Below are 19,987 nucleotides of genomic sequence, written 5' to 3' on the forward strand. Positions count from 1 at the left end.
TTATCCCTTAAAAATCTCAAAGGATCAAGAGGGCTCCTGTTGGGTCAGTGTTTTAAGGTCCCAGCTGTGCAAACGCGTCCACCAGCTCAGTTCTGCCCACTGGACCACAATCTCTGCTCACTACGAGGGTCTCAGGAAGACCCCGCCCTCCCATTGGGGTAGCATCTCGTCCCAGTACGGAAGAGGTCGCTCATAAGGAAACAAATGCGAAGTGAGACTTAAAGCAAACCCTTCCCTCCGAGGGAGCATGGCGCTCTTGGCATCTGCAACCCAGACCCCTGAACTTCAGTCAGCGAGAAAGCAAATCTTTAGCCATTGGGTTCCTGCTGCTCTGTCAGGGCAGGCCTAGGAAATTAACAGCCACAGTCTGGACTGCCCGTCATCTGTCCGTCATCCCCTCTGGAGCACTCCACAAGGCAGTAGGGGATTGATGCTCCTCTCAGGCCACAGTGGCTGAGGAGTAGCCACTTCCAATCTGTCTAGTGGCTTTGGTCTTTCTCCTAGGAACAGTGAGGAACAGTGAGGTGGGTTGCATGAGAACGTCCCCCACAGGCTCACTCATGTGTGCAAACACTTGGTCCCCCGCAGGAGGCACTGTGTGGGTAGACAGCAGAACCTAGGAGGCAAAGCCTTGCTTGAGGAAGAAAACATCACTTCCCGTTCAGCCTGCTTCGCACTTTTAAGATGTGAGCGCTCAGCTTCCTGCTCCTGCTGGGACGTCTCTGCACTGATATATTCCTCGGCCTCTGGAACCTAAAACCAAAATAAACGCTTGCTTCTCTTAGTCACTTTTGGTCACGGTGTTTTAACCAAACAGTGACTAATACAGATGGTAAGACTTCTTGGAATCATTCAGCGAGACTCCATCTTGCTGATCTCAGAGATGGACAGCCTGCTCGCTCAGAGTTCCACCGTTTGCCCCAACCCCAGCCATCCATAGTCTGGAACAGTCAAAAATATCCCTTTCAGTCCTAGTGGGGAAGGCACCTCAGGAAGGGACAAAAAAAAAAAAAAAAAAAAAAAAAAAGACACTTAACCTGTTCATACTGTCTCAGCAGGGTCCCCGTGGCCCAGGCTAACCCTTAAAGGTTATGAGGACAGACCAGGCTACCCACCACATGCTCCTTTCCGGACTGGGACAAAACCAAGAAGAGGAGAGAAGGAAGCCTGACTCAGGGGCCGAGTGTGGAGGCCTCCCCACCAAAGGGCAGGACGGAGCCATGAGGAACAGTCTGCTGCTTCCATCCACATGGCCTCTGACCAATGCACAGCTGCCTCCGCTCTGGGGTCCCACAGACACCCAAGGGTCAGTCCCAGGGTCTTTAGTTCACTTCCCCAAAGCAGAAATGGCTCATCCAGCTGAGACAGGCTGAGACTGAATCTAGTGCCCTCCCAGGGTAGGAGGAAAGAAAACGCCCACATCCCTTGGTAGGGGTCAGGTCCTGCTGGACACAGGAAGGGCCACAGGCTGGGTCTGTGTGAGCTCAGGGCTCTGGGTGTGTTCTGGGAAGGCTGAGGGGCGGAGCTCCTCACAGGAGTTCAAGATGCAATAGTCGCTGCCGCCCCCGTCTGAGTCCAGAGGAGGGGGCCGGACAGAGACCGGAGAAGCCCAGCCCTCCTGGGGTAGGTAGGCAGACGGCTGTCCTTCCAGCTCCAGACACACTGCGGGCAGCACATGCTCCAAGCCTGGTGGCCCTGAGAAGCCAAGCCCTGCGCCTTCCCACGGCAGGCTGGAAAACTGCACAGGGCACGCTGGGCTGTAGGTGAGGGATGTAATGGCCTCCCAGATGCTGGACTCTGAGCCTCCTGATGGAGTGCCGGCATCATTCCGTCTTGGTTGCAGTCCGGTTCTGTGGGCCCCTGTCCAGGTCTGCATCAGAGCAGGAGGCAGGAGAAGGGCTTAGGTAGTATGTTCTGGACTTACCCTGGGAGCAGCAGAACCCCCCCTGACAGCCCAGATCTCCTCCTCCAGGAAGTTCTAACATGCGCTCCCAAAGCCAAGGCGTGCCTGAGCCCAGAGCATTCTACCTTCCTCTCATGCATGAAGCACTGAGTCTCTCCAGGCCCCTCAGGTTCCCCCTCAGCCGGAGGCCACAGAACCAGGTGCCAAGGAGAAAGGGGAAGAGTGACAGGTGCCAAAGACAAAACCATGGCAGAACGATCGTCCAGGGCCACACAGCAGGGGCAGATGGAGGACACCACCACCACCACCCCCCAAAAAAATGCAGCAACACACAAAACTAGAGACACAGTCCGGAGTCTCTGCAGAGCCACAGGAGGGCTGAGCTTCCCGAAGAATGCTGTCTCTCAGCGGAACTAGAAGCCTCCCCTGTGTCTCACAGTCCACTACTGCTGTGCCAGGGAAAGCTGGCCCACAACACCATCACATAAATACAGCAAAATATGTGCCCATTAGAGATGGGGTACAAATGTAAACCTACTCTATATACAAAAGAGACTCGGAGCATAGACAGGCCCCCACTGCTCGTGTGCCCCAGTCTAAGCCCAAACTTTGCTTACACAAGGCAGACTTCTAGGCCATATCCTGCCCCTGTAGTGCCAGACTTGGCCCTGCTTCCCTGAAGTTCCCCGGAACACACCTGGAAGTCCCCATTGTACACACTGTAGAGAGGAAGGAAGAAAGGTGCTGGAGAGGGAACGTTCTGGTAGATGATCCTCTTCACCCTGAAACCAAAATAGAAAAGTCAGGACCAAAGGGACCTAATGCCACACTCCAGAAGGCTTAAGGTCACTGCCAAGACTGGACCTTCTACCTACCAGATGCCAGCTCACTACACACAAACCTGTCCTCAAAGGCCACTAAGCACAGCAACACATGCCTATTGTTTCATCTACCCAAGAGGCTAAAGCATGAGATCACTTCAGCCCATTTATTAAGGGCCAAAGTCAGCAATGCAATAATATCAATCAAAAATAAATACATAAATAAAACCTCTGAATGAATCCCAGAACGGAAGCCAATGTGGTTCACTGTGACCTCTCTGGTTAATGCCCATATTTACACCACAGCCTGTGTGTGTTCTCCAATAGTGGGTTCAGGGCCTGGAAGCAACCAGCTGTGTCCTTAGCTCTCAGATGAAGCCAATAGCTCCAAAGATAACATCTGTGCCATCAGCAGGCAGTCGTGTTTCCCCGGTCTCACATACTAATACATGTGTGCTGTGGGACAACGGTCTTGTATTGCTTTAATAAAATGCTGATTGGCCAGTAGCCAGGCAGGAAGTAGAGGCAGGGTGATGAGAACAGGAGACACAGGGGAAACCAGACACAGAGGAAGCAAGATGAGAATGCCTCACTGATAAAAGGTACCAACCCACGTGGCTAGCACAAACAAGAATTATGGACTATTTTAAGACGTAAAATTAATTAATAAGAAAACCTGAGCTATTAGGCCAACCAGTTTATAATTAATATAGACCTCTGTGTGTTTCTTTGGGGCAGGACCAGGTGGGACACAAACTTCTGGCAACACTCGTGTATCCCAGCACACTTACATACATGTCCACAATTCATTCACACACACACACACGTACATGCACACACACACACACACTGGCTACCTACCTGGGTGACAGCTTGAACAGAAGGTGAATAAGGCCGGTCAGCAGAAGAAAGATGGACACAGCAACAAGGACGCTATCCGACCACCGCCAGGATGGGAGCAGGAAGTCTGTGGGCAGAAAGGTCCATGGCTGTGAGTAGCCTAAGTGCCAGGATGTTCCCCTAAGACCACATGGTGTGGGGGGGAAGTCACTGTTAGTTCTCCAAGCTGAAACAGAAAGAGTTTAGGATGGGCCTTGGGGCTTGTGTTGTAAACCTCTGATGTTCCTGGGGTGACCTCATCTGCACCCCTCCTTTCCCACTTGCCATATGGCAGTGGTCACCACTGCACAAAGGAAACCCAGGTCTTGTCCAGCCTCAAACAGAAGCAGCCAGTGTGCAGTCCCAGACACCCTTGCTCCTCATGGTGGCCACTAGCTATGAACTAGCACATCCAGAAACAAGGGGAGGGGCTGTAGGTTGAGGAAAGAGAGGAGAGGCAGAAGGAACCAAGGAACAGAGACTCAGCCCAGGCTGTGACAAAGCACCCACCACACAGCACCTACCCTGTCTCCATCTCTGGGGAGAAGGAAAGGACACAGGCTGACTCCACTCACTCCAATGGCTCTTATAATATCTCTCCTCTGCCATGTCATCCTCCTCCAACAAAGTCATCTGGACACGCAGTCTGGCCTCGTAGATGGAGCCAGGGTTCAGCTCGACGGCTTCAAGGCTGAGCCAGGTCACTCCAACAATACGGTCCTTGTGCCGGGCCTGCTGCAGGGTTGGGGGCATTTGACTGAGCGCAGGGCCCTAAAGAATGGACATACATGTACCCACAAGCCCACATATATACACACACACCAGTGGGTACATGTACACCTTTACCACATTTACACACTCTCTCCAGTTAAAAAACATTCAGCCAGAGACGCACAAAGCAAAGCTACTCACACATGTACAAACGGGCACACACACACTATGTTCAAAGACACACACACAAACATGGGTTTGTATGTAGCCAGCACCTACATGCACATCTGATTCTGACTTCCTCTGTCCTCACCACTGACTCGAGCCAGTCCCAGGAGAGAGACCTCAGAGATCTACCACCAAGTTACCTCCCAGGGCTCTTCCTGCTTCTTGAAGGCCAGCTCATAGTTGAGGTCTGAGCTCCAGGGCTCCAGAGCAAAATGGATGCTCCAGGTCAGGACACAGCGCCCAGAGCTGATGTTGCTCTGCAGATCGGAGGGGGGATCCAGCTTAACTGAAACAAAGAGGGGCCCAGTGTGGCTGCAGCTACCATTGTGTCCCTCAGCATGGCCAGAACCAGGACCAAGGACATTCAGACCGGGGACCTCATCTGGAGACTACGTCAGGAAAACTGCTTGGTGAAAGACAGTCAATGACTTCCTAAGTCCCTGCAGCAAGGTAATTTCCTTCACAGTTGGCTGCAGGAAGTTCTTCCTGGTGTCCTTCCGGAATAATTCCTGTTGTGACAGGAGTGCTGGTGTGGAAGTCCCCTCTGTGTGCTGCGATTACCATTAATGGAAAAAGAATCTGCTTTGGACCTGTAGCAGGGGAGAACTTAGGAAGGTAGGGAAAGCTAGGCTGAATGCTGGGAGAAAGGAGGCGGAGTCAGAGAGACGCCATGGAGCTGCTGCCAGAATCAGACATGCTGAAACTTTGCCGGTAAGCCACTGCCACGTGGCGATACACAGTTAAATTAATATGTAAGAGTTAGCCAATAAGAAGCTAGAACTAATGGGCCAAGCAGTGATTAAATTAATACAGTTTCTGTGTGATTATTCAGGCAGGAAGAACAAGTGGCCCTGCCTCCAACAGAGGGGCATTTCCAGTAGCTCTCAGGCTGCAGTCTCTACCCCCACCTAACCACGTCTCTTCATTCTTTGCCCAGACCCTGGCTCTGCAGCAGCCATTATGCCACTTCCCAGGGTCCTATCTGCTTCCAGGACTATGTGGTAAGGATTCTCACAAGGGCACTGGCGGCAGGGCTGTCCTACTCACTGTGCCTCCACGGCTGGAACTGCGAGTCCACCAAGCTGACCTGCTCCTCCTGCCCCATGACGCAGCGGTTCAAAGTGATGGTGAAGACATCAGTGGGCACCAACACCTCCTCAAGGGGCAGCGTGAGGGTGCACACACTGCCCTGGAATGGGCACCTGTGCTTGATATCTTTCACCTGGTTACTGGAAAGGCCGTGTGTTAGCACCATGGATGCTGCTACCACCACGGGGACCCTGTACCCTCCCTGAGCAGGCCTGGCCCTCCGTCCTCACTTGGTAAAGAGGAGCCAGGCCCTGGATTCCAGGCCCACTTCTGGAGCTGACCAGTGACAGTCAATCCTGAAGAGGCTGTTGCTGAGGCAGGTGAACGTCCCAGCCTTCGGCCCTGGGGATGGGGGAGCACACAGTAGGGCCTCAAGGCAGAGCTGAGGTAGGTGGGGGAGATCTGGCCAGAACATTTCCAAAGAAAGTACCAAGAGAATGTGTCAGGGGCAGGATGAGAGGCTTAGGGACAGCTGGGTTGTAACCACGGTAGCAGGGTCATTCAGACCTGAAACCTTTGTGGGATGGGAGGCGGTGGGACACTAGAGGACAGGTTCCAGCAGTGTCTGGGCCCATGTTTCCCCTAGGTTGTCACAGATGACAACTTGTCTCCAAATCCCCTCTCTATCCTGTTACCTCAGGGAGATGTGGCACCAAACTCTCACCTGCTCCCTGCTCTGGGACAGGGACTCCCCAGCAGATGCAAAAGCAGACACAGGTGTAGATCAGGAACCAGGGGACCAGGACCTGCTTTATTGCCATCCTCTGCAGGGGCCAACCTGCAAAAAATTGAACTGTAGGGCCTGTGGGAGGCGTCCCCTGTGGGAGGCGTCTCCTGTGGGAGGCGTCCCCTGTGGGAGATGTCCCCTGTGCTGGGTGTTCCCTGTGTGAAGTGTCCTCTGTGCTGGGCACCCCTGTGGGAGGTATCCCCTGTGCTAGGCACACCATGGGAGGTGTCCCCCATGCTAGGCACCCCTATGAATCCCTTGTGCTAAGCACCCCTGTGCAAGGTGTCCCCTGTGCTAGGCACCCCATGGGAAGCCTGCTTCCCACAGGGCTCTGCACCGCAGATGCCCTTACCGTGTCCGGTGGACAGGACTGAGCACAGCTCTGCAGCTTCAGTGATTAATTGAAGCTTAGAAAAGCCAGCTGACTCAACCAAAGACTGGTGCCTTCGGCACTAAACTGTCCCCTCAGACTCAGATCTCCTGAATCCTAGGCTCAGACAGCATCATGTCCACATTGCCAGCCATCCATCTCAGAGTGGTACCCTAGGCTCTGCAACACCTGTGCTTTGTCTTGGCTCTTGTTGGTCTGTCTATCTGTATGTCTGTTTTAAAATGGAGCCACTCTATGTAACCCTGGCTGTCCTGGAACTCACTCTGTAGACCAGGCTGGCCTCGAACTCACAGAAATCCTCCAGCCTCTGCCTCCTGAGTGCTGGGATGCTGGGATTAAAGGCATGCGCCATCACGCCCAGTTCTGCCTCGGTTCTGACAACTGTCCAAGGAAAGGCTGCTCATTCACAATGCAAAAGTGAAGTCACATAAAGGGCCAGGGCTCTTCTCAGGGACATAGGACAAGCCTCTGTGCATTTTCTGGCCTGCTACTCCTGAAACAGACTTATCCCGGGGTTCTTCCCTGGGGACACAGACGAAGTCAGCAGCAAATGTCTATATAAGAGACAGCTCTTCCCAAACAGCATGGCATGCACTGTCCTCAGCTGTCCCACAAAGGGAAGTCCCTGAGAAGAGCAAGACCTTGAGCTCTGGGATCCCTGAGGAGCCAGAGTGGATGGGGACCAGAAGCTGACTCTCAGGAAGTGCCTGACTTTGTGACTCTACTGAGGCCCTGTCACCCCATTTACATCTACAGATGGCTCCTGATAGCCCCTGAGCAGGAAGCAGGGCCACCCTGGTTATACAAGCCTGATTAGTGATAAGAAAGAAGAAAACATCCATGCACGGAGACCACAGTGCTGTCCTCCAGAAGCCAATGCCACCTCAGCAGACAGCACCCTGACCCACAGACCCAGAAGCCTGTCTACACAATCCAAGACAGACTTCTTTTTTGTTTGTTTTTTTGTTTTGTTTTTGTTTTTCGAGACAGAGTTTCTCTGTAGCTTTGGAGCCTCTCCTGGAACTAGTTCTTGTAGACCAGGTTGGCCTTGAACTCACAGAGATCCACCTGCCTCTGCCTCCCAAGTGCTGAGATTAAAGTACCACCACCACCTGGCCCAAGACAGACTTCTATTAACTCCAACCCACCGCCAAGCAGTCTGTCTGTCTGTCTGCACCTCTAGACAAACGACTGAAGCTTTAGGATGGAGCATGCAGCCTGGGTCACCAAGGACATGAAAACGAAGCTCCCAGGCACTGTATGTCTCCTCTCGTGGTGATTATTGGCAAAGTGGGGACAAAGTATATATTCTCATATACTCCCAGGGTATCTGAGAACAGGATCCTAGACTCACAGAACCTGGAAGGAGAATGTGGAATGCCCTTCTGTATGCTGTGAACATGTTTTTATTACCATTGGTTAATAAAGAAGCTGATTTAGCCAGTAGTAAGGCAGAATAGAATCAGCAGGGAAAAAGAAGCAGAGATACAGGGAAAAAGAAGGCAGAGTCAGAAGGACACCATCCAGCTGCCAAAGGAGAAAGATGTCCGAGCATCACCGATAAGCCATGGCCACATGGCAATACACAGATTAATAAAAACGGGTTAATTTAAGTTGTAATAGCTAGTTAGTAAAAGTCTGAGCTAATAGGCCAAACAGTTTGTAATTAATATTAAACCTCACTGTGGTTATTCCAGAGCTGGCTGGCAGGAGAGAAACCTTCAGTTACACAGTACTGCCACAGAACTCAGGGACTTGTCGCCACTGGAGAGAATCAGCTCATTGCAGCCTCAGGTTGGCCCACGAGCAGATGGCTTGAGAGCAGGGAGCAGAGTGACTTCCAGCCCAGTGTATCCCGTTTCTAGCCAAGGACATCAGAGGCAGGTACACCAGAATTGATGTATCGGATCCGCCTGATACAATGTAGCTATTGTGTGGGCGGGGAGTGTTTCCTCTGCGCAGGGCATCTCTATCTGCACTGGGTGACTCCGGGAGGGTGGGGTCACTACCCTTCTAATAATGAGAAAACAGACCCAGAGAAACCAGAGACTAATCCAGCATGGGACTATAGGCCTCTCTGTTTTAGGAAGGGGTCCCACAAACTGCCACAGCACCCATGAACTTTCTGAGTGCACTGTGTGGCTCCTGGGGCTTGGCCTCACCAAGGAGGCCAAAGTCTTGGGCATCACAAGCCTCTCTCTCCCGAAGCTCTACCAGCACAGGCTGGCACTGACAGGAGGTCTCCCCTCCTTGACAGACAGACCTTGGGCCAGGTACTTAGGACTGAGGTAGGCAACTGAACACTCACTGGTCCTTGAGGACAGGCTGGCCTGGGCCCAAAAATGTCTGACCACAGCACAGGTTATAGAACCTGTGAGAACCTAGAGGAACCAATACCCACCATCTTGGAATGGATGCTCCCGGGCATGTAGCCCTGATGTGAAGCCCCCACCACTGCCCAGCACACCCCACCACATCAGGTGTGAAGACATAGCCCTAGCCTCCCAGACTCTCAAAAGAACTAATATTGGGCTGGAGAGATGGCTCAGAGGTTAAGAGCACTGATTGTTCTTCCAGAGGTCCTGAGTTCAATTCCCAGCAACCACTTGGTGGCTCATGGTCATCTATAATGAGATCTGATGCCAACACTGTATACATAATAAATAAATAAATTGCCGGGCGATAGTGGCGCACGTCTTTAATCCCAGCACTCAGGAGGCAGAGGCAGGCGGATCTCTGTGAGTTCGAGACCAGCCTGGTCTACAGAGCTAGTTCCAGGACAGGCTCCAAAGCCACAGAGAAACCCTGTCTCGAAAAACAAAAATAAATAAATAAATAAATAAATAAATAAATCTTTTAAAAATATATAAAAAAGGTAATATTAACAACAACAACAATATAGCTATGGGCAAGAACACGGCTAGGTAAGTACTCTACAAGAAGACACACCCAAGCCCTGCTCTGTGTGCGTCTGTGTTTGTGTGTGCGCGTACATGCCCTCATGAGGTACTACCACTGAGCTGTATTCCAGGTCCCGTCCCCCTCACCCAGACAGGGTTTCTCTGTAACAACTCTGACTGCCCTGGAACTCAGACCAGGCTGGCCTCGAAATCACAGAGATCCGCCTGCCTCTGCCTCCCGAGTGCTGGGATTAAAGGCGTGCACCATCACCGCCCAGCCAGAAGCAAGTGTCCTTAACCACTAAGCCATCTCGCCATCTCCTCTTTTCTTTTCTCCCCAGCACTGGGCATTGAAGGCAGGGCCTTGGCATGCTAGGAGGCATGCACCTACCAACTGAGTTACATCCCGAGGCCCTGTTTTCTGTCTGACAGAGGCAGGGGAACTCCCTATTCTCCTGCCCACTCACAAAGCCCACAGAAGAGGATGGTAGGAGTCTGCTCTTTAAGCAAACCTTGTCCAGTAGTGTCTTCTCTTCTCTCTGGAGGGAGACACCACGCTCTCCAGAGGCAGCAGGAGCCTGTGGCGTATGGAAGCTGTGCCAGGAAACGGGGCTAGAGGTGGACACAGCATCGAGTTTCCCCTTTGGAAAACCCCACAGAGTGTGAGGACCTCCTCTCTCACCAGGGGGATCCCAGAGCCTGCTGTGCACAGGGTGTGTGAGGACAATCACGATGTTGATGGAGTAGGAACGGTAAGAGCCGGAAGGATGGGGGCCAGTGGACCAGCTGGGTGACAGCCAAGGTGACAGACTGGAAGGAGCAGAGACATTGAGGCAAAGAAAGAAGCCCCCCAGGAGCACCTTCCCGCATACTTCCTGCAGGAAAGGGAGCTAGTGGGCAGGCGTCCGTGGCACACTTGGCTGGACTCAGACGAGGCTGGATCTAGAAGCAGTGGGTGACTAGCACAGGGAAGCTGTTGGGGAGGTGGCTAGGGAGTTCCTCCGGGAATTCTCACTCTGTCCCTCCAATGACTTTTTTACCCATCCGAAAGCACTCACCCACCCTCTATCTTAGCTTCCTCGCCCGAACCCAGGCTCGGCCAGCTGTGTCTCTCGGCACCCGGCACCCGAACAAGAGGTCCTGGCTAAGGCGGGTTCAAGTACACTTGAAGGGTGAGTGGGTGGGTGGGTGGGAGGAAATGGTGCCCCACTACTCCCACTGCCTTCATGAGGAAGTGCCTCTGGCCCTGCAGCAGGGGCCGCCCCTGAAGCCACCTGCAGGCAAAGCCAACTAAGCCAAATGGGCAGCTCGGGGCGCCTGATAATGCCCCAGCCCAACTCCTTAACAAAGATGCATTCCCACATCACTACCAAAGCCACCCTGCCCCAGGGGGTATCCAGGACTTTTCACCAGAGTGGAAGTCATGGGTTCTAGTTCACTCCTAGGAGGCTGAGGCCTGGCCAAGAATAAGCCCAGAGGAGCATCAGTGTCCTGGAAGATCAAGTTAGAGAAGAAAGGCAGAATCCCAGCAAAACAGCCTCCTGCAGCCCAGTAACCCAGAAACAGAGTATGCTGCTCACCCCCACACTCCCTCCTCTCCCTGCTCCCAACCTCAGCACCAGCCTCTCCCAACCCCACGGAGCTAACCTGGAATTCCACCCACATACGCTGCCTCCCATACCTTCTTCTGCCATGAAGCTTTCAAAAGATCTGGAGGTCTAGGGGACTTTACCAACCCTGGGCCTAGGTCATTCAGTTTTGTCCCCCCAGAAAGTTAGCTCAATCGAAGAAGCTTGAGAAAGCAAGGCTTCTTCCACAAGCACCAATACTTCCTGTCCTTCTCTCTGTTGCCTCGGGGCCTGGACACACTGACACCACCACCACCACCCCAGCCCTGAACACTGCAGTGCAGTTTGGCATCTCACGATTACCTCTGCAAAAATGCCATCTCTGGGAGATGGTCAAGACCAATGCACCAGACAAGATCAAACGAGGGCGTCACCCACGTCACCAGGGACACAGCACCTCTCTGCCTCCTGAAGCTCATGTTAATTTGAGAAGAGGGGAGCCCCAAGCACTACTCACCCTCTGAGGAGCATCTTCTCAGGGCCATAGAGCGTTGCAGGCAACCCCAGCCAGGAGGTGACTTACTGCCAACTGTCTCTGTGTGAACTGCAAAGCCCCTTACCTGATCCAGGAGATAAGTCTGAGCAGGCGGACACGGGCCACCCACATCTGAAACCACAAGCACATCACAGAGCTACTGTCCTCCACGGAGCTGAGAGGTGCCTGTCGCCACCTGTTGCACGCCAGAGACTGGTGAGGAGGAATGAGATTTCACTCCACGACACTGAGCATCGCCAAACAGGGGCGGTAGACATGCATCTAAGAATGGACAGCCAGCGTAAGCGGTGTCCTCCAGGAACCCCACAGGAGCAGCACAGACAGCAAGGACGTGGGACAGAGCAGCGCTTGAGCAGAAACCTTCTAGGTTTTTCCCCTTCGAAGTTTTCTGAGACACAGCACTGGCAGTGAGTGTGAGTACTAAACCTAAGTAAAACCTCAGTCAAGAAAAACAAACAGGCTGGGCGGTGGGTGGGGGCACGCCTTTAATCCCAGCACTTCGAGGTAGAGGCAGGCAGATCTCCGTGAGTTGGAGGCCAGCCTGGTCTACAAAGCGAGTTCCAGGACAGCCAGGGCTGTTACACAGAGAAATACTATCTCAAAAAACAATACATAGGTAGGTAGGTAGGTAAAAAAATTTCACAGAAATACAAAGAAAACCTAACAGTACAACAGGCAACAGGGATCTCAAAACATGAGATCTTTACCTCCTTCCTCACAAGTGCCCATGTGAGAAAGGACACTTTTGTAAATTTTATTTAGCTTTTGTTTTTTATTTTTTTTTTTGTTTTTTGAGACAAAATCTCTTTATTTATGACTCTGGCTGTCCTGGAACTCATTGGAAGCAGGCTGTCCTCAAACTGACAGAGATCTACCTGCCTCTGCCTCCTGAGTGTTGGGATGAAATGTGCGTACCACCACACTCGATTTTAGTGGGGGTTTTGGTTTTTGTTTTTACGTGTATGAATATTTGCCTGCACATTTGTCTCTGCTGCATTTGTGTTCCTGGTGCCCTTGGAGGTCAATCAAAAGAAGTTGGATCCCTGTTGTGAGCCACCATGTGGGTGCTAGGAATCAAACCAGAGTCCTCTGGAATAGCAGTCAGGGCTCTTAACCGCTGAGCCACCTCTCCAGTCCCCAAGCACAGTAGGGCTCTTAACCGCTGAGCCACCTCTCCAGTCCCCAAGTACAGTAGGGGCTCTTAACCGCTGAGCCACCTCTCCAGTCCCCAAGCACAGTAGGGCTCTTAACCACTGAGCCATCTCTCCAGCTTCAAGCACAGTAGGGCTCTTAACCGCTGAGCCACCTCTCCAGTCCCCAAGCACAGTAGGGCTCTTAACCGTTGAGCCACCTCTCCAGTCCCCAAGCACAGTAGGGCTCTTAACTGCTGAGCCATCTCTCCAGCCTCAAGCACAGTAGGGCTCTTAACAGCTGAGCCACCTCTCCAGTCCCCAAGCACAGTAGGGCTCTTAACAGCTGAGCCACCTCTCCAGTCCCCAAGCACAGTAGGGCTCTTAACCGCTGAGCCACCTCTCCAGTCCCCAAGCACAGTAGGGCTCTTAACCACTGAGCCATCTCTCCAGCCTCAAGCACAGTAGGGCTCTTAACCGCTGAGCCACCTCTCCAGTCCCCAAACACAGTAGGGCTCTTAACCGCTGAGCCATCTCTCCAGCCTCAAGCACAGTTGTTTAAACTCACACAAGATTATTAGAAACCAGAGCTGGAGAAGCCACCCTGAAGACAGTGGGCCAGGTATGGTGACTTGTGCCTGGAACCCCAGGAGCGAGTCAGGAGACTCAGAGTGCAACCTTATTCTCCTCTACAGAGTGAGTTCAAGACCATCTTAGGCTGGCCCTGAAATAAAACCCTGTCCCAAAAATAAGAAGAAAAAGATCAGAAAAAGGGAATAAATCATATTACACGAAGCATTAACTAAAATATATCTTCTGGAATTTTGCTATAGGCCTTCTGTGAGGACTACATTTGTTATTATTTTTATGAATTAGTATTAGCATCGTTAGTTTGGTCCTCCTTGAAAACTCACAAAGAAAGAGCAAAGCCATTTGGGCTCTCAAAGCCATTTGTTGGCCAAATGGATCAGTACCATCTCTTCATTTCCTTTGTTTTATTTACTTTTCTACTGTTCATTGCCTAATACATAATAGAGTTTTTATGCAAGAAAAGGTAACATATTCATCCATATCAGTCAGGGCTCTAGAGGAAAAGAACCAATAGAATTGATACATAATAAAGGGATTTGTATTAGCCTGGTTTACCCAGTACCTTCCTGGTATCCAACAATGGCTGCCTGCACACTGGAGAGGTGAGAGCCCAGCAGATGCCCAGTCCTCAGGGCTGGATGCCTCAGCAATTCTAATCTGATGCTGAAGGTCAGGAGAATTCTTGGAGGGTCACTTGTCTTCAGTCGATATGGGGAAGCTGAAAAGGCTGAGTCCCAGTGTCCCTGGAATAGTGACAGCCACAGAATAGACAAACTCATGCACAAAACACAAAAGCAAGCAGGCAAAAAGCAAAAATCTTTCCCTACAGACTACTTCATATGAGCATCTAAGCTGCCACCAGAAGGTGTGGCTCACATCCCAGGGGAGCCTTCCCATCTCAATCAGTGTAACCAAGAAAACCCAGATACCAGAATGGCCAAATACTTAAGGTATCAGACTTAAGAAAATCCATCACAGGCATGCCCAAAGGCTGACCTAATCTAAATAAGACCTCACAGATAAACCAAACCTGTCTCACAGGCGATTCCCTGTCCTGTTAAGCTGAAAATCAATATTAATCATTACAAGGCCACCCTTGTCAACTTGACACCCAAATACATATCCACCCTTACACCATGCTTAATTTCCAAGCGAAGACAAGATTGTAATTCTGCCTGACGTAACAATCCCAGTACAACCACAAACACACTACCTTTCTCTCAAAGTAGGTCAGGGTCCCTTTAATGCTTAGTCTTGTAGTGTCCCAAAAGGCAAATACAATAATAAATATTTACAAGACTTAGTAATGGATACTGACTCTGCTTAACAAATGTGTGTGGATGTGGACATATGGAGATACAAATACAGACATGAGGCAGGACAGAAGGAGATGAAAACTATGGTGGCAGAGAAAGGAAAACAAGGGAAAAAAAGAAGCCACCATCTCAAGATCTGGTTGGTCTTTTCTGATGATAAAGACAGAAAACTCAATGCTTGGCGGTGGTGGTGCATGCCTTTAATCCCAGCACTTGAGAGGCAGAGGCAGGCGGATCTCTGTGAGTTTGAGGCCAGCCTGGTCTACAAGTGCTAGTTCCAGGATAGGCTCCAAAGCCACAGAGAAACCCTGTCTCAAAAAACAAAAAACAAACAAACAAAAAGACAGAAAACCTGACACAACTAACAAAGCCAAGATTGCTGGCCCCTTACAGGTTTGAGAGGAGACATTGCAAACGAAAATGTCAAAGACAAGAAAGAAATTGTGCTTCTTTAGGGCCAAATTACTCTATAATAGAAGAGGGTTTGTTTGTTTGGTTGGTTTTAATCTGGTTTGAGACAAAGTCTCACCGTGTAACCTTTTTTGTTTTTGTTTTTTAACTTTCTTCATATCTGCTATGCAATCCTGGTGGACCTTGAACAGATTCCACTGCCTCAGTCTCTCCAAGGGCTGGGATTAGGGGTGTACAACAGGCTTGGGACAAGGACTGGAGTTTCTTTTTTGTTATATATTGCTTTTTGTTTTCCAAGACAGGTTTTCTCTGCATAGCCCTGGCTATCTTGGAACTTGCTCTGTAGAGTGGTCTGGTCCCAAACTTACAGAGCTCCTCATGCCTCTGCCTCCTGAGTCCTGGGATTAAAGGCATGTGTCACCACCACCCAGCAAGGGCTGAAGTTTTAAATAAGGTGATCATCATTTTTTAAAAAAAAAATTGTGAAGAGGGGAGATAGCTCAGCAGTAAGGACCCAAGGCTGCTCTCCTAGGGAACCCAGAGCCATTCCCAGGACCCACATGATGGTTCATAACTGGCTATAACTCCAGCCTGAAGGGATCTGATATCCTCTTCTGACCTCTGGCCATTGAACACACATAGTACACAGTAGAAATAAATGCAGACAAAGCACCCATACACACGTGATCTGACAGAGAGAGAGAGAGAGAGAGAGAGAGGTGTTACAGGGAGACCGGAGAAGGTAGTGAGCAAATGAGAGCCTGGCACTGCCACCATGCACGAAGGACTAAGGGTTTCGCCTGGATTTTTTGTTTGTTTTGTTTTTCGAGACAGGGTTTACTCACTTCTTGTAGCCCTGGCTGTCCAAGAACTAGCGCTGTAGACCAGGTTGGCCTAGAACTCAGCGATAGGGAGAGATCTGCCAGCCTCTGCCTCCCAACTGCTTGGATTAAAGGTGTGCGCCACAACGCCCGGCTCCATCTCACTAGGTTTCTGGCCACTTTTTGGCATTGAGCCTGAGGAGGAAACCCTGAGTGACTGAGACCTGGCTGGGGCAAAGACACAGAGGTAGCGACGACTGGCCCCGAGCAGCAGGAGGCACCCACCTCCTAGAGTCACATTGTGAGCAATGCTGTGCTTAGGGGCAGATGTCGGGAGCGAAGGGTTGGCAGTGCCGTCCCCTACTGATGACCAGCCCAGAAGAGCAGTCTGACTGCCGCTCGACCACTACGGACCCGACTGAATTGTACAACAAACGACCCGCGCTGCCCACACCACGCATGTGACCTGCCCATCCGGCCAATCGCCTGCTGTCCGCGCGCTCCCAGCCTACCCCGTGTCTCGCACGTCTCATTGGACACTGAAGCCACGCAGTGCACCAATGACCAAACTGCCTTTCCGGGGGCGTGGCTCAGTCACTGCGCACGCGCGGGAAAGCAGGGGCGGGCTGGAGGAGCCACGGGAAAGCCTGGCTTCCCGGTAGCTGGCAGCCCTGGAGGACCTGGAGCCTGCGGATCGGCCGGAAGTGCCTGAAGACGACGAGGACGATGAGGAGGCATTGCCACACTCCGAAGCCGTGGACGTGTTCCAAGAAGGTCTCGCCATGGTGGTGCAAGACCCGCTGCTCTGCGACCTTCCGATCCAGGTACGCGACAGGTCTCTGGGGTGTGGATGGGCACCCGTCGTCCCACCAGCGAAAGACGCTCCTGCTCAAAAGCCGAAAGTTTTGGGTGAGGGGACTCCAAAACACTCCCTCGCAGCGTAAAAAGTTAGATTTAAACAAATCCTAAGATTTTAGCTCACAAACAGTGTGACCCGTCTTTTCCATTTGCTTCAAGCGTCAATATGCGTGGGCACAATTCTTTAGTGTATTTTTTAACCTCACCCGTCAGTGGGTGTTTTAATTTAATATCTGTGTGCACACAGAACTGGGCATCAAACTTGGAGCCTTTTGAATACTAAGCAAGTGCTCTACCACGGAGTTACACCACTTTCTCAATTTGCACGTCCCTCAGTGCTTTTGGTTTTTCGAGACAGGGTTTCGCTATAGTTTTAGAGCCTGCCCTGGAACTAACCCTTGTAGACCAGGTTGGCCTCGAACTCACAAAGATCCGCCAGCCTCTGCCCCCTAAGTGCTGGGATTAAAGGCGTGCGCCACCACCGCCTGGCTTCCCTCAGTGTTTTATTAAAACATCTCTTGTCGCCAGGCGGTGTTGGCGCAGGCCTTTAATCCCAGCACTTGGGAGGTGGAGACAGGCAGATCTCTGTGAGTTGAAGACCAGCCTGACCCACTTAGAGTTGCAGACCAGCCAGGGTAACTAACATAGTGAGTCTCTGCCTCAGAATAAACAAACAAAAAGATTTTTGTCATCACTGCTTTTTGGTAGCTGATAAATTTTGCACCCCTGCCCTTACTCAACCTAGTGCTCAATGCTCCTTATGGAGGGCTCTCAGAATTATAATATTCTCCTCTTGTGCAACTCCATCTCCGTGCCTGTTCCTTTACCCCCTTGGGGGACTTTCTAATAGAAAACCCTATTGCATAGCAGGCAAGAACACTTCATTAATCCAGGGCACCACTCTGGGGCACCATGAGCTTGATTTCTGTTGTTGTTCGGGTGGTAAGAGTCAGTATCTCTCCCTCCCTTTGGTCTTTCCCAGGTCACTTTAGAAGAGGTCAACTCTCAGATCGCACTGGAGTATGGCCAGGCAATGACTGTCCGGGTGTGCAAGATGGATGGAGAGGTAATGCGTAAGTACCATGGATGTTGTTGCTTTCCTCTTGCTGTAAAGAGGCACCGCGATCAAGACAGCTTAGTGAGGAAAATGTCTGTGAGGGCTCACAGTCGCAGAGGGCTAGAGTCCATGACCTTCGTGTCAGGGAGCATGGCAGCAGGCAGGTATGGTCCTGGAACAGTAGCTGAGAGCGAGCTAACTGCAGTGGTGTGGGCTTTTGAAACCTCCAAGCTCACCCCCAGTGTCCCCTCCTCCAACCAGGCCACACTGCCTATGATTTCCAAACATTCGAATACATGAGCCCCTGGGGGCCATTGTCATTCAGACCACAGCCATCCTTCTCTCTGTAAACCTGAGCATTCACAGCAGCAGGATACTAGCGGAGCGTCTGTGAGAAACTCGGGCCAGGCCTGGGTGTCTCCCATCGCCTGGGCCTTTATGTGTGCGTCCCACACGGATCTTTCTCCTGTATGTGTTCATGCAGCTGTGGTCGTCGTACAGAATGCCACGGTCCTGGACCTGAAGAAGGCTATCCAGAGATACATGCAGCTCAAGCAGGAGCGGGAGGGAGGCATTCAGCACATCAGCTGGTGAGAGGGGCAGCTGTGCCTTCCCTGTGCCGTCCCTGGGATTGCGTGGGGGGCACTCCAAGGAGGCAGCTTCAGCTCCTTTGTGTGTACCGCCAGGGCTCCGCTACCAAGGAGCGATGGTTGGGCAATTCTGTGCCTAGGGGTCCTGCCCCAGTTGTCCTTTCTAGACATAGCCTTTCACAGACCTTACCCTACCCGCACTGCTGGCTATCTTCACTGGGAACACCTGACACCTCAATGTCTCCCTAGTTATAGATGGAATACCTGTCAGTGGCCTCCTTCCCTCCTCACCAAGGCGCTGTTGGCCCTGCCTCTCGTATTGGATCAAATTTCCTGTGCTCTGACTCTCCCCCTGTATCACCTATTTCATTAGCCAGATGAGTTCAGTAGTCCTACGACTGCCTTGGGCCGACCGTATCATGTAGGGAAAACGTCCAGAAGGGGAATAATCTGTCCTGGGTGCCACAGGCTGTGTGCCGGAGCCTCTGTCATCCCAGCTGCTCAGCCCACCCTCCTAGGGGTAGCGTGTGCATCACTTAAGTCCTCCTCCGCAGGTCGTACGTGTGGCGGACGTACCATTTGACCTCAGCTGGGGAGAAACTCACAGAGGACAGGAAGAAGCTCAGAGAGTAAGTCTTGTCCACTTCCTGAGCTGTAGGTGGCCTGTGTGCCCCCAAAGGGCTCTGATGGGAAGGTCCCTGACTGGCCTGACTGTCCGGTGGATGTTTCCTTGGGGCCTCCCACTTAATGCTAGACAGGGAAACAGCCCTGCTGTTCTCACAGTGGTCTGGGGCTGCATGAAGGAGACCAGGTTGAGGAGGAAGAAGGCTCTGGCCGTCTTCACCTGATTGTTCCTGATCCGTCATAAGCCCAGGTGGTCCTTCTGTAGATCAAGCACTATACCTTTGTCCTTTTCAGTTATGGCATCCGGAATCGAGATGAGGTTTCCTTCATCAAGAAGCTAAGGCAAAAGTGAGCCCCGGACAGAGTGATCACATCAAGATGGCGCCCTCCCCTTGTCCTCACAGAAAAGGGTGTTGGGTTAGCTGTATCCCTAGTTTGCCCGGGTTGGAACTGTCAGCATGAGACCTAGAGCCCTCAGAAGACAGAAAGTTCCTCTGTCCCGCACTTTCCTGTGAACTCGGCCTGAAGGTCCTACACGGTTGTGGGCCTGACCTACTGAATAAATCTGTTTGCTTTGTATTTGGAAAAATCAGAAAGTCACTCCGTGTAGGTGACTCCCATACCAGAGGGAGGTGAGGGCAGACATACCTAAGCCCTGGGTCCATCCACACTGCTCACCTCTCTGCCATGGCCCTCACATGGAGTGACCCAAGCTGAGTCGAAAGCTTTGTTTCTGGGGGTGGAGGGTGGACACAGGAACCTGCATCCCAGGGCCTGTGGTAGGACCTAGCAGGTGACAGTGGGAGTGGAGGCCTC

At 51.7% G+C, this 19,987-nt stretch overlaps 2 protein-coding genes across 2 annotated transcripts; one reads left to right on the forward strand and one right to left on the reverse strand.

The window, feature by feature from the left end:
• Nucleotides 1-1,435: 1,435 nt before the first annotated feature.
• LOC121463990 (interleukin-9 receptor-like) lies at nucleotides 1,436-16,826 on the reverse strand. Its single transcript, XM_041676582.1, has 11 exons — nucleotides 16,648-16,826; nucleotides 11,838-11,948; nucleotides 10,332-10,459; nucleotides 6,296-6,409; nucleotides 5,862-5,973; nucleotides 5,590-5,771; nucleotides 4,683-4,828; nucleotides 4,128-4,338; nucleotides 3,586-3,691; nucleotides 2,601-2,685; nucleotides 1,436-1,870 (listed from the first exon to the last, which is right to left on the reverse strand). Exons 1-11 carry the CDS (start codon nucleotides 16,824-16,826, stop codon nucleotides 1,436-1,438), a joined length of 1,809 nt encoding a protein of 602 aa, XP_041532516.1.
• Nucleotides 16,653-19,761, forward strand: Snrnp25 (small nuclear ribonucleoprotein U11/U12 subunit 25). The gene is made up of 5 exons (XM_041676419.1): nucleotides 16,653-16,866; nucleotides 17,883-17,973; nucleotides 18,442-18,547; nucleotides 19,102-19,176; nucleotides 19,466-19,761. The coding sequence occupies exons 1-5, from the start codon at nucleotides 16,825-16,827 to the stop codon at nucleotides 19,521-19,523; spliced, it is 372 nt and encodes a 123-aa protein (XP_041532353.1). The 5' UTR covers nucleotides 16,653-16,824; the 3' UTR covers nucleotides 19,524-19,761.
• Nucleotides 19,762-19,987: the final 226 nt, after the last annotated feature.

Source organism: Microtus oregoni, unplaced genomic scaffold (assembly GCF_018167655.1).
Source record: "Microtus oregoni isolate MIOR12 unplaced genomic scaffold, Mior012 000027F_ref0000203, whole genome shotgun sequence".
NCBI classification, from domain to species: Eukaryota; Metazoa; Chordata; class Mammalia; order Rodentia; family Cricetidae; genus Microtus; species Microtus oregoni.

Bases quoted from the DNA above. Each gene is read 5' to 3' on its own strand.
- Snrnp25 (XM_041676419.1), top strand. From the start codon at position 16,825: ATGGTGGTGCAAGACCCGCTGCTCTGCGACCTTCCGATCCAG. The intron at 16,867-17,882 runs GTACGCGACAGG...GGTCTTTCCCAG, and splicing joins TCTGCGACCTTCCGATCCAG to GTCACTTTAGAAGAGGTCAA. The intron at 18,548-19,101 runs GTGAGAGGGGCA...CCTCCTCCGCAG, and splicing joins GGCATTCAGCACATCAGCTG to GTCGTACGTGTGGCGGACGT.
- LOC121463990 (XM_041676582.1), bottom strand. From the start codon at position 16,826: ATGGCGAGACCTTCTTGGAACACGTCCACGGCTTCGGAGTGTGGCAAT. The intron at 4,339-4,682 runs GTAACTTGGTGG...CCAACCCTGCAG, and splicing joins AGCAGGAAGAGCCCTGGGAG to CAGGCCCGGCACAAGGACCG. The intron at 1,871-2,600 runs GTGTGTTCCGGG...GCTCTGATGCAG, and splicing joins TGTACAATGGGGACTTCCAG to ACCTGGACAGGGGCCCACAG.